The sequence below is a fragment of the Solanum verrucosum genome, unplaced genomic scaffold (assembly GCF_900185275.1).
Source record: "Solanum verrucosum unplaced genomic scaffold, falcon-dt-bn FXZP01000194.1, whole genome shotgun sequence".
Classification (NCBI taxonomy): domain Eukaryota; kingdom Viridiplantae; phylum Streptophyta; class Magnoliopsida; order Solanales; family Solanaceae; genus Solanum; species Solanum verrucosum.
Genome location: NW_026020416.1, coordinates 2,566,368 through 2,577,865, shown reverse-complemented (window position 1 = coordinate 2,577,865; position 11,498 = coordinate 2,566,368). Strand labels below are relative to the sequence as shown.

General features: G+C 37.6%; 1 protein-coding gene across 2 annotated transcripts; it reads left to right on the top strand.

Moving 5' to 3' along the window:
- The first annotated feature begins 4,898 nt into the window (after positions 1–4,898).
- LOC125840915 (uncharacterized) lies at positions 4,899–11,212 on the top strand. 2 transcript variants are annotated; one of them, XM_049519894.1, is made up of 5 exons: positions 4,899–5,026; positions 5,101–5,284; positions 5,362–5,568; positions 10,724–10,912; positions 11,021–11,212. In XM_049519894.1, the coding sequence occupies exons 1-5, from the start codon at positions 4,944–4,946 to the stop codon at positions 11,174–11,176; spliced, it is 819 nt and encodes a 272-aa protein (XP_049375851.1). In that variant the 5' UTR covers positions 4,899–4,943; the 3' UTR covers positions 11,177–11,212. The 2 variants fall into 2 exon arrangements, with proteins under 2 accessions (XP_049375851.1, XP_049375852.1); XM_049519895.1 differs by having other exon boundaries at positions 4,943–5,026; positions 5,134–5,284; positions 11,021–11,206.
- Positions 11,213–11,498: the final 286 nt, after the last annotated feature.

Below are 11,498 nucleotides of genomic sequence, written 5' to 3'. Positions count from 1 at the left end.
TGGGTCCCCAGACCCAACTTCTTGTAAATAGACAAAGGCATGAAGTTGATGCTAGCACCAAGATCACACAATGCCTTAGCAAAGTGTAACAACCCTATAGTACACGGAATCGTGAAAGCACCAGGATCTTCTTTCTTCTGCATAAGAGACCTTGTAGCAATAACGCTACAATGCTGCAATCTATCATCATCTTCAAAATTCACAGACCTTTTCTTTGTCACCATATCTTTCATAAACTTTGCATACCCAGGCATTTTCTCCAATGCTTCTATCAACGGAACACTAATGGAAAGTTGTTTCAACATATTAATAAACCTGTGATATTTACCATCTTCAGTCTTCTTCACTAACCTCTGTGGAAAAGGTAGTGGAGGTCTAGGTATGGGGACCACTTTCTGAGATATCTCCGCTTCTTTCTCTGTCGCATTCTCAGACTCTTCTCTAACCTCTATCACATCATCTTCTTTTCTAATCTCAACATCCACCACAAACGGCATAGGTGGATCAATGGTCTGCTTACCCCCTCGAGTAGTAGCTGTCATACAATGACCATTATTCTTTGGATTCTGGATGGTGTTGCTAGGAAAAGTGCCAGGTAAACGTGGGTTCACTGTAGTAGGCAACTGAGTCATATGTTGCTCTAGATGTTTTATTGACACTGCATGGGCATCGACCTTTTGACCAATTCCAGACAAGTCGTTTCTCATCTCATTCACATTCCCATTAGTTGCATCAAACCTTCTCATCATCTTCTGCATCATATCTTCAATCCGCGCCATATTGCCTCCAGTTTCCCTAGTACTAGATTCCCGATTTTGAGGGGGAACATAAGGTCCAACCCGATCATTTCTGTTTCCATAGTTGTTTCAATTGTAGTTGTTGTCGCGATTGAAGTTCCCATTCCGGACATATTGACCCTTTCGGTCGTAATTGGCATAGTTCCGACCTTGGTTTCCTTGACCTTGGCGCCAATTTTTCGTGTTGGATCCTTGGGCGTTTGGTCGGAAACCCCCCGTCTGATCATTCACCACATAAGCATACTCTTCATAGTAACACTCTTCAACATGTGGTGGATTTCTAGTCAAGTAGTTCACAACATTTACCTTTTCCGCACCTCCGCTCACATGCTTCAATATCAACCCCAACTCGATCCTCATCTGAGCCATCTCCTCACAAATCTCATCCGCAGACTGGTTGTTTGTAGCATGAACGGCAAATGTGTTTCTCCCAGTATCCGACCTCCTAGCGCTCCATGTTTTATTATTGCGAGAGATCTTCTCCAGTTATTCTGCAATTTGTGTGTATGTGCACTCACCATATGAACCTCCAGCAATAGTATCAAGCACTGCTTTGTTGTTGTTATCCTGACCTCGATAGAAATATTCCTTCAGCAACTCATCATCAATACGGTGATTCAAAACACCTCTTATGAACGCAGTGAATCTGTCCCAAGAGCTACTCACAGACTCTCCAGGTAATGCCACAAAATTGTTGACCCTATCTTTGTTATTGAGCTTCTTGGACACTAGATAATACCTTGCTAAGAACACATCCTTCAGTTGGTTCCATGTATAGATTGAGTTATAAGGAAGCTCAGTGAACCATACAACAGCATCGCTTGTCAGTGATAGATGGAACACTCGCAATCCGATGACATCCATATCTAAGTCTGGTCGACCTACACAGCTCTTGCAAACCACCCTTAACTTGGCTATGTGAGCATATGGGTCCTCCGATGGCAACCCCGAGAACAAGCCCCTCGCTATAAGCATCTGCATCAAGCTACTGGTCACTACAAATGTGTGCCCCAGAGGCAAAGGGGGTAGGACAAGAGGTCCATCAGAGTCAGCAATATTGACGTTGCCCCTATAGTTGTCATGCAGTTGTGGGCCTGGTGGACCATGCACCCTCACTGCATCTCCCAATTGATTTTCAGCTAGAACCTGGTTGTCTCCACCAACTACCCTCGGAGGTTGCAACTCAACTTCATCACCTAGATTGCCTCCGATAGGATTAACTTGAACTCCTTGATTGTTCATTCTTCACAAAGTTCGGTTCAACTCTGGATCGTAAGGAGTAAGTGGTTCACCCTGGCTACGTGTACTTGGCATACACTAGAGTCAGAACCTGAGAGAGACAAAAACAAAAAGAAGAAGTAAAATTAGGAAATATTTGACAAATGTTCAAATCTAAAAGCCAATTTCCCCAGCAACGGCGCAAAAATTTGATACGTTCAAATTACACCTCCCTAAAAAAGCATAATCGATCGTTATCAAGTAAAGAACCCAACTTGTAGGTTGGGGTTGATCCCACAAGAAAAATGGTTTAGACTTCACTTTAACCAACAATTATATTCGTTTAGTCAAATTACTTCCAGAAACAAGTAATTAAAGGGGGGGTTGTGAAACAAATTGTAAGAATTCAGTAAGTAATTAGTAAACAAAAGTCAACTTTGGTTGTTATCAAGATGGGAGAATTAACTAGGGTATACATGTTCCCCACAAGCTCATAAGCAGTAATCCTAGTAATAGCAATCATTTCCTAGTGTACTACATGCAAAGTGATAAGCTAGGTATCTCTAAATCCTTGGTTCGGCATCTAGAGAATTTCACCCCGCACCTTGGTCCGGATACGTGTGTATAATTTACTAACCCTTACCTTGACCTCATATTAGACATCACATCGATGTTTGGCTTTGTATTACTTCGCACCAATCGACACTAGACTATTAGATAGTATCACACTAAATCTAAGTTGATAATTCTTTTCTTATTGATTACCTCCCTGGTCCGGCAAGTAGCAACAAGGCGAGTTCTAACTTTGCGCACCGTTAAAAAGACTTTTAAACGAAAGAATTATCAATGCATGCAAAAAACTATTCAAGAATTGTTTATTTACTATTCATACTTTGTTAATCACTCATGGTTCCCACAACCCTAGCTGTGGAGTTTAGTTACCCATAATCATATGAACACAATTCATTGTTTTAGATGAAAGAATTATCAACTTACGTAATTGAGAATAACAAACCCAGAATTTTAACTTGAATCTCAATACCAAAATCTTCAAAACCAACTTAGGAAATCAAGAATTGTTAGGTTTGCAACAATAAAATCCCAAGTCACAAAATAGAACTAAAGTAATAAAGTCTAACCCCCCAAAATGAGGTTTACATACCCTATTTATAGAAAACGAGTCCTAAATTAAAAGGGAAACAAAATAAGAAAAGTTTGTTCAAGAACGTGTCTTCATTCCACGAGACTGACTCGCGAACCGTCAATGGATCTACGGTCCGTGAGTCCCTTTCGTCAGCCAGGACTTGGAAAATATTTCAGCTTCCAAAAATCAGCCTCTTTGAAGCAAACGACGGAACTCCAGTACGAACCGTAGATCAATCTACGGACCGTCAATGGCCGACATGGTTCCACGTCAGATTTCCCTGATTTGCCTTCCATGCCTTGCCTGCTAATCTACGTTCACCATCTACGGAGCGTCAATGGACCTACGGCCCGTAGATCACTTCTGTAGATGCCCTTTTTTGCATTTCTTTCAGCTATCTCTTTACTTCCGTGCCTAAACATCTTTCCTGCAAAACATGATAAAAACACACAAAAACCAATACAAAAAGGCCCTAGACACACACAACTCTTACGTGAAATGTGTTAAAAATACTGTAAACTCACGGTATATCAATATTGTTCCATATAATTTTTCTTTATGTCACAAGATACACTCCTTACTAGCTATATAAAAATAGATAAGAAAATAGTGATTGATCATAAAATGATCTTAAATTAAATTAATGATTCTATAAATAATACTTTAAATTTTATTCATCTATTAATTTTAATTATTGAAAAATTTATATATTTTATATCATGATATAACTTCTATAAGATACTAGATATTTTCATTAGACAACAATTATATGATATGTATGCGGCAGAAAAAAGGAGAAGACTACAATTCCACAAAGATAAGGTAGACACTTAATGAAATGAAATATTTTTCACCATAGGTGATGTTATTCATATATTAAAATCAATTTTTTCTACTAAAGTATATATAACCATCATTCATGATAATAACCAAGTACATTTTTTGGTAAAATTGTCTCTCTATGATAGTCTTACTCAAATATTAATTGAGTAATAATATTTTGTAAAAGATATGTTACATATAAAGATAAAATATTGAAATACTTATGGTAATTCTTATTAGTGTCATGCACATACTAAATTTCAAGTATGAATATTTAAGACAAAATTTTTACTTAAATGGTGTACATCATTTATGTTCATAACCTCAAAGAGGAAAGGCTATTAGTGACAATTTTTTAATGGATATTTTTTTCTATTTTGTTGGTTAGAATTGTTTACAAAATTGAGTGAAGTAAGAAATAATATTATTAAAGAAATGTCACTTTCTCCCATATTTAAAGTTTGAATTTATTTTAAAATGTTTTAATAATATCTGGTCATTTTGATGTCAAAATACAAGTAACTCTGTGACAATATGTATTAATAATTTTAAAACACTTCTTATTACTCCTTGTTTACTAAAAACTTTAATTTAGTAATATTAATTCTATTTTACAACATCATATGCTATATATATATATATATATATATATATGGCTTAAGTCATCTACGGTCACGTAAAGTTGTCCGCATAATTCACTTAGACACTTCAATTTATCCCTGTGCCAATTGAACACCTTATTTGTTCAAAAGTCATTCCAATTAGACTCAAAATGTTGACATGGCAAAAAATGTGTGTTTCACTTTCTTTGAACGCGTTAAGTTATCAAAAAATAATTATTATTTTTTTCCCATAACATATGCACCTGAATTAATAATAAAAAAAAAAATTAACTAACAAAAAAAAAAAGGAGCAGTCGTCTTCTGAGTAGAATAGAACAGAAGCGATTTGGCAAAAAAAACATGTGTATAGCGGTGTTCATATGGAAAGCGCATCCGCTGTATCCCTTCCTCCTATTCCTCAACAGAGATGAATACCACAATCGGTAGGCTATCTTTTTCTTCTTCTTCTATACATTGTTTTATTGTTTATGATTCGTTTGTTAATGTTATCATCAAGTCCAACGAAACCTTTGTCATGGTGGGAAGATAGTGATATACTTGGTGGAAGGGATGAAGTTGCTGGTGGGACTTGGTTGGCTTGTACTCGCACTGGAAGACTTGCTTTCCTTACTAATGTTCGAGAAATCAATTCAAATTCACATACCAAAAGTAGGGGAGACCTTCCTCTTCGATTCTTGAAGGTCATCAATTTTTATACCCTTTTACCTGGGCATTTCTATTTATCCATTAAAACGCCTAATTAACTTTTGATTTGCAGAGTGTAAAGAGCCCTCATGATTTTTCAGAGCAACTTTTGAAAGAAGCAGGTGAATATAATGGGTTTAACTTGATAGTAGCTGATCTTTGTTCAATGACTATGCTTTATATAACCAACCGACCAAAACACACCGGTATGTCCGTCACTGAGGTTTCACCCGGTATTCATGTTTTATCAAATGCAACACTAGACTCTCCGTGGCCTAAGGTAACAAATTCCTTTGTTTCCTCATCCACTTCTTTCCTTTGCTTCCTCATCCATCTTCTTCTTGATGACTTTGTTAGACTATTTATATACTTTTAACTGCACCCTGGGACTTCTATCACCCACGGCATGGTATCCATATATTGCTGTCAAGGTGAAGTGCATACCTCCAATGGTGATTTTAATATGAATTAACTCGTCATTTGTTTGTATGAAATGAACATTGATGTTTATGCTTATCCCAGTTAAGCCATATATCCTGCCCTGCGCAGCAGTATTATAATTTATTGTTATGTTCCCAACTCCACTCTTGAGCAATTCTCTTCACAATTCTGGATGCATGCTTTGCTCCTACTCTATGTTCTAAAATATGTATGAACCCCACATCATTCTCCTTTATAAATTTATTCATTTCCCTATGCGTATTGAAGCCCCTCACATTCCGTGTGATGAGCGTATTGAAGTCTCAAAGGCTCTGAAGAGCTGGGAGGAAGCACGAGTACATGCAAAAAACAGAGATAGATGGAGAATTATCCCTGCTGCTATAGGGTGGTCAACCAGGAAAGAGAGGAATTCTAGGTGTTTTGAGGGCACAGAGAATAGTATGCAGAAAGTTAAACTAAACTGCATTGTGTTGTTATATTTTTGGTGTAATTAGGTATACTCAATTGAAATTGTCTCTATAGTTGATGTTTAGACTCAATTTAGGTTCAAAACATTGAAATTTGTTGTATATAATTTTGAACTTGTAAAAAAGTAAAAATATGTGCTGCAAATTTCACTGCTCTGAACCTAAATTAAGTCTAAAACATCAACTATAGAGACAATATCATTTGAGTATACCTGGTTACACCAAAAACATAACAACACAATGCAGTACTTATGTATATAAGGTTTCAGTACAAGAGTTGTACTGGCTGTGATATAATACAAAGTTACTGAGTTAAAAAAAAAGAAACTATAGCAAAGGAGGTGCACTACCTCCAGGTGTCTCATCATGATAAGACCCTATCCTGCTGTGCATCAGGATGTCCCTGTCCTCCTAATGCTAGCTTGGGTGATAAGACCTCAAAATTATTACCAGTGGAAAAGGTATCAGGTTTAGAGGTTGATGTACCGTTTGTTGCTGATCTCCTCTTAGTAATATGCCATTTATCCTCCAACCTAGCCTCACCAGAAGGAATATGACTAGACCCTGTCTCACCATGCAGAGGATCTTCCGTTGAAACTTGTCACTCCTGCCTAAATTTCAGAGGACCTTGCTGATAGGAAATTAACCTTCTCTTGGTTTTTTGGACAACCCCTGATGAGTAGGTTTTTCTTCCCTCCACTCTGAAGAACATTCTGGTTAGTCTCTTGTGCCTGTTGCTTCTGTTCCCTTCTCAGCTTGCCTTGGTCTATCTCTGGCACAGTCATCACCTAGCTGACAAACATGTGCCACGGTACATGGGTTTCCAAGCATATTGATTCACTTGATCAAACGTCCTACTATTAGGATGAAGTACCAGCACAGTTTGAGGGAGAGGTCTTGTAATGTCCATTTCCACCAAAACTCTAGCATAAGAGATCCTTTCAAGGTGTGTGCTACTTTCATCAGCCATAAAGAGCGGTTCCTAGTTCTACTACTAAGGGATTCTGCACTCCTACAATTGAGAGGGAGATTGGGAAACTTCATCCACAAGGGAATAGTCTTCAGAACTTCAGTAGCAAAGTCAAAATCAGGAGTCCAAGTTTGGATAATAATAAGCTAGCATTGGGCATTTGAGGTCCAGCACATAAGATTTCATTTCTATCTTCGAAATAAGTGCATTTGAGGACAAAATATCCATCATCATGACAGTGTATCTTAGATTTGGCTGTAGAAGACCATTTACTAGCAATGAACCTTTCCAAACTTGCAATGGTCTGTGAAGCTCCTATCACGTAGAATATAAGAACAGTCTTCCACTTCTGAGTCTCTTTATCAATTTCAACTTTCGGAAGCTCCACGATCTTCTGTGTCCAACCTGGATTTTAGGAGCTATGAAAGTAAAGTCTTATACCTTTCTCAGCTAGCTTATTGCCCTTAAACAGGTTAGACCTAGCTTTGTCCCTTGAACCCCAATTACAATGGCCTCAACAGTTGCCTGAACACCCAGGTAATTTGGCCGGCCTCATGGATGTGGTTTACATCTAGTGTACTTCCTTTCCCTTTACCTTTGCTTCCAGATTCAACCCTAGCAAGCCCAGATTCAGTTACTGTTCCATTGGCTGGAACAGATCTAGACACTGAGGAAGTGTTTGCAGTCACTGCATGTGGCGCACTCGATCCTTGTGGAACAAGGGAAAGGTTTCCAGTAGTAGTAGAAGGAGGAGTAGAGGTTTCACTAGTCCGCCTAAGTAGCGCTGGCCATGCCTCTGAGGCTTCATTATCGGTGCTCCGAGGTGGTGATAACACTCTTTTGGCTAGATCCGACTGTTCACTCTTGCGCTTCCCATAACCAGTGACATGACAATCAAAAGGAACGAGTTTTTTCAGTCGGAAAAGTCTAAATCTTCCTTTGCTTTCCTTTCTCGGCCTAGCCATGCCGGCGAGCTGGTGCACTATAGTAGCACATTGACCTGTATAGGTAGGAGAGAGGACAGAAAAAATTTAGCTTTTCCTTCCATGAAGTAATTTAGATGGTCAATAACAGCAGTGTCAGCTATTAGTAGTTAATTTAAAAGCTTGAATAATTTCATCCGCATAGAAGAGGCGCGAAATTTTTGATCTTAAAGGGCTCCCAAGTGTGGTAATCAACTGCAAGATTAATGTGGTGTGAGAGCATTTCCATGCATAAAATAAATAAATACGGGGATAAAGGATCTCCTTGACTAATCCCTCTAGTTGGTGAAAATCCAGGAGAACATTCTCCGTTAATGAGAATTTGAGTTGTGACTGTAGAGATACAACTCATAACAAGATTTACAAGATCAGGTATAAAATTAAAATTGACAAGGGTTGGCTTAATAAAGTTCCATTCTAGCCTATGATTGCCATTTCGAGGTCAATTTTTAGTAAATCTTGGTTCATTTGGCTTCAGAAGTTCTAAAGTGATCCAAGATTTCCTGAACTATAATAGCATTATCGGACGCTCTTCGATTTTGAAGCAAGCAGATTAGGATGGATGGATGAGGTTTGGCATATGAGGTTTAATATGATTTGCGATAATTTTGGGATTAGCTTGTATGTCCTATTGCATAAACTAATTGGTCTGTATTGAGCCATGGAAGATAGGCTTTGGACCTTAGAAATAAGACAAAGGAAGGTTTCATTTATTAGTTCAGAGATCTGCTTAGCGGAAAAAAAATGTTATTGCAAAAATTGATGACTGACATCTTAAGTTGGAGCCAAAATTTTTGGTAGAAAACTGGGTGTAATCCATTCGGCCCCGGAGATTTAAAAGGCTTAAAAAATTTAAGAGCAGTATTAATTTCCATTTCAGTTAGAGGAGAGTCTAACATCATTAAGGAGTGTACCACACTGGGAAGGAGAGTAGTATCGTGGAGATGAATCATGATCAGTAGTATATAAGTTTTCATAGTAATTAAGCACAGTACCCTTTATAATCACGCTTAATTAGTCAAAACAAAATATTCTTTAAGAGGCAGAAAGAACATGCAACATTTCTGAATTTAAATTGTTGGATAATTATGTTGTGGAGCGTTGAGATATATAGGTCACCACGCATTGATGGACGAGATTGATGAAAAAAGGGCCAGGTCATGGATATTATTAATTTATTTTAGCAACATGCAATTCTGGTAAAGAGAGATTCACTACCTAGATTAAGGGACAGCTTTATCAATTTATAAATAAGAAACTCACCCTGAGATTGTGTTAAATAGTTTTTAGGACCTCCCTATGATAAAACTCGACAAAGCTTATATAGAATAAACTAAAAAGTTCTGAGAGCAATAACTCAGTTCAGAAAGAGACGAGCATTACAATTTCAAGCATCCACATGAACATGAACATAGTAACAACAATTCATATGGAAAGTGTTTTTTTGTCTTCCCACACTTAATGTTCAATTCCAAAACTTCCTTCCTTTGATGACAGACTATTAACAGAGCAGGAAAAAATAGTGTTGCAAAAGTTGGTAATGGTTTATATCTATAACTGCTCTACAAATGGTTGTTTTGGATATATTAATGCTAAGTCACACGCTCATTCCAAGACCAAAAGGGGTAAAGGAAAAGAAGTGAAAACACAGATCCATACCCCTAGCTTTTTCGAAGGACATCAAACTTAAATGTAAAATCCTAAATTGTCCTGTACTTGTTGGTTGGCATGGTCTAACTTGTAACATGAGAGAAATTGAACAGTCTGCATTCGCATTGTTTCTCTAACTTGCAACTCAGGTTTTATGTTATAATACTGAAAGCATTAATGCTTTTGGCTTCTATCAGTTCTCAAGTGTTTTTGCTTGCTGTCAACCTTGTGGAGCAGATTTCATTTTACTGGCTTGCCTGAGTTTCCCCTAAGCCAGTTTATCTTTTATGTTTCATTTGATTTTCTCTCTTATGCTGTTGTGTCCACTCTTCTCTTTTCTGATAGGTGCCTACATTTTTTATTTTATTTTTGATTTGGAGAATTCTAACTGTGTATTCAGCAGCATTAAGGAATGTTGGACACCTTATTTACCATTCAGATCAGCAAAAAAGCTTGTCCTTTTTACAAGTACAAAGCTTCTAGAAAGTCTAGTAATGATTAAGTATTCTCTACATATTTTCCTTTACACCAAAAGTACAAATACTGTTTACATTCATCTTAATTCTCTGATTAGAGCTGCTATTGTCTTCAAAACACCTTGGATTTCTCTCTTTACACACAGTCCACCATAAACAAGCCTATAATAAATTCCACCTTTTCTTCTACCTTTCCCTTCCACATTGCTCCAGCACTTCACAACTTCAATCGTAAACTCTGCATGATCCAATTCAATCCAGTCATGCTCAAGAAAATCTGCCAGACTGATCATTCTCTTGCAGTGTAACAACAAATGACTATTATTCTGAGCATTATCATGACATAGGAAGCATCTTGAGCTTAAATGAGTTCCCCTTCTTTGCAAAAGAAGTGCCTAAGATTATTAAGAATGCCGTTGCCTCCATATACTAACAATCTTTTTCGCAGTCTCAACGGCTGGAGTACAGTTTCAAGCAATTATTGGATGAATATGGCGAATCTGAAATTCCAATAGGGCACGCAGCTGAAAGAATAATGAGAGACTTGGCTAAAGAAGATAGCAACCTGCCAGGCATCTATTCCCCCGAGTGTGAGTACCAGTTGAGCTCCATATTCGTTGACACTGAAATGTCCATGGTATTACTTTTACCTCCTCTCTTAATCTTTTTTCAACTTAAAGAAGCACTCACGTATTTGCCTGTTCTTGATTAAAACAATAAATAAACCTTAACGGCTGGTGCATAGGGGCGTTTTGGCACAAGAAGCACTTCTTCACTGGCAGTGAGAAGTTCTGGTGACGCAACCTTTTATGAAGTGTATCTTGAGAAGGATGTATGGAAGGAGCAGCAGATGACCTTTGTAATTGAGAAAATGATAGATGGTGTTGTTTCTACATCCTAAGGCACTCTTCGAACATGAACTACCAAGATGCAGACACGGTGATCTTTCCAATGGACAAAGCGCAGAGTTATCTTCCTGTCCTAATCTGCATAATCAAATACTATTTTAGTTATCCTATTGTTGAATTTCATTTCTCTTGCTCCAGGACGTCTTTGCAAAATCTTCTATGGATGATGCAGTGGTTCTGCTTATTAAGAGGTACCATATTAGTGTATATCTAAATCTTAGCTGCTGGCATTAGAATAAGTGTTGCAGCTAAGCTGTGTTGTATATATAATATGAATGTACACTTGACAGGCACTGATACTGATTTATGAAAAGC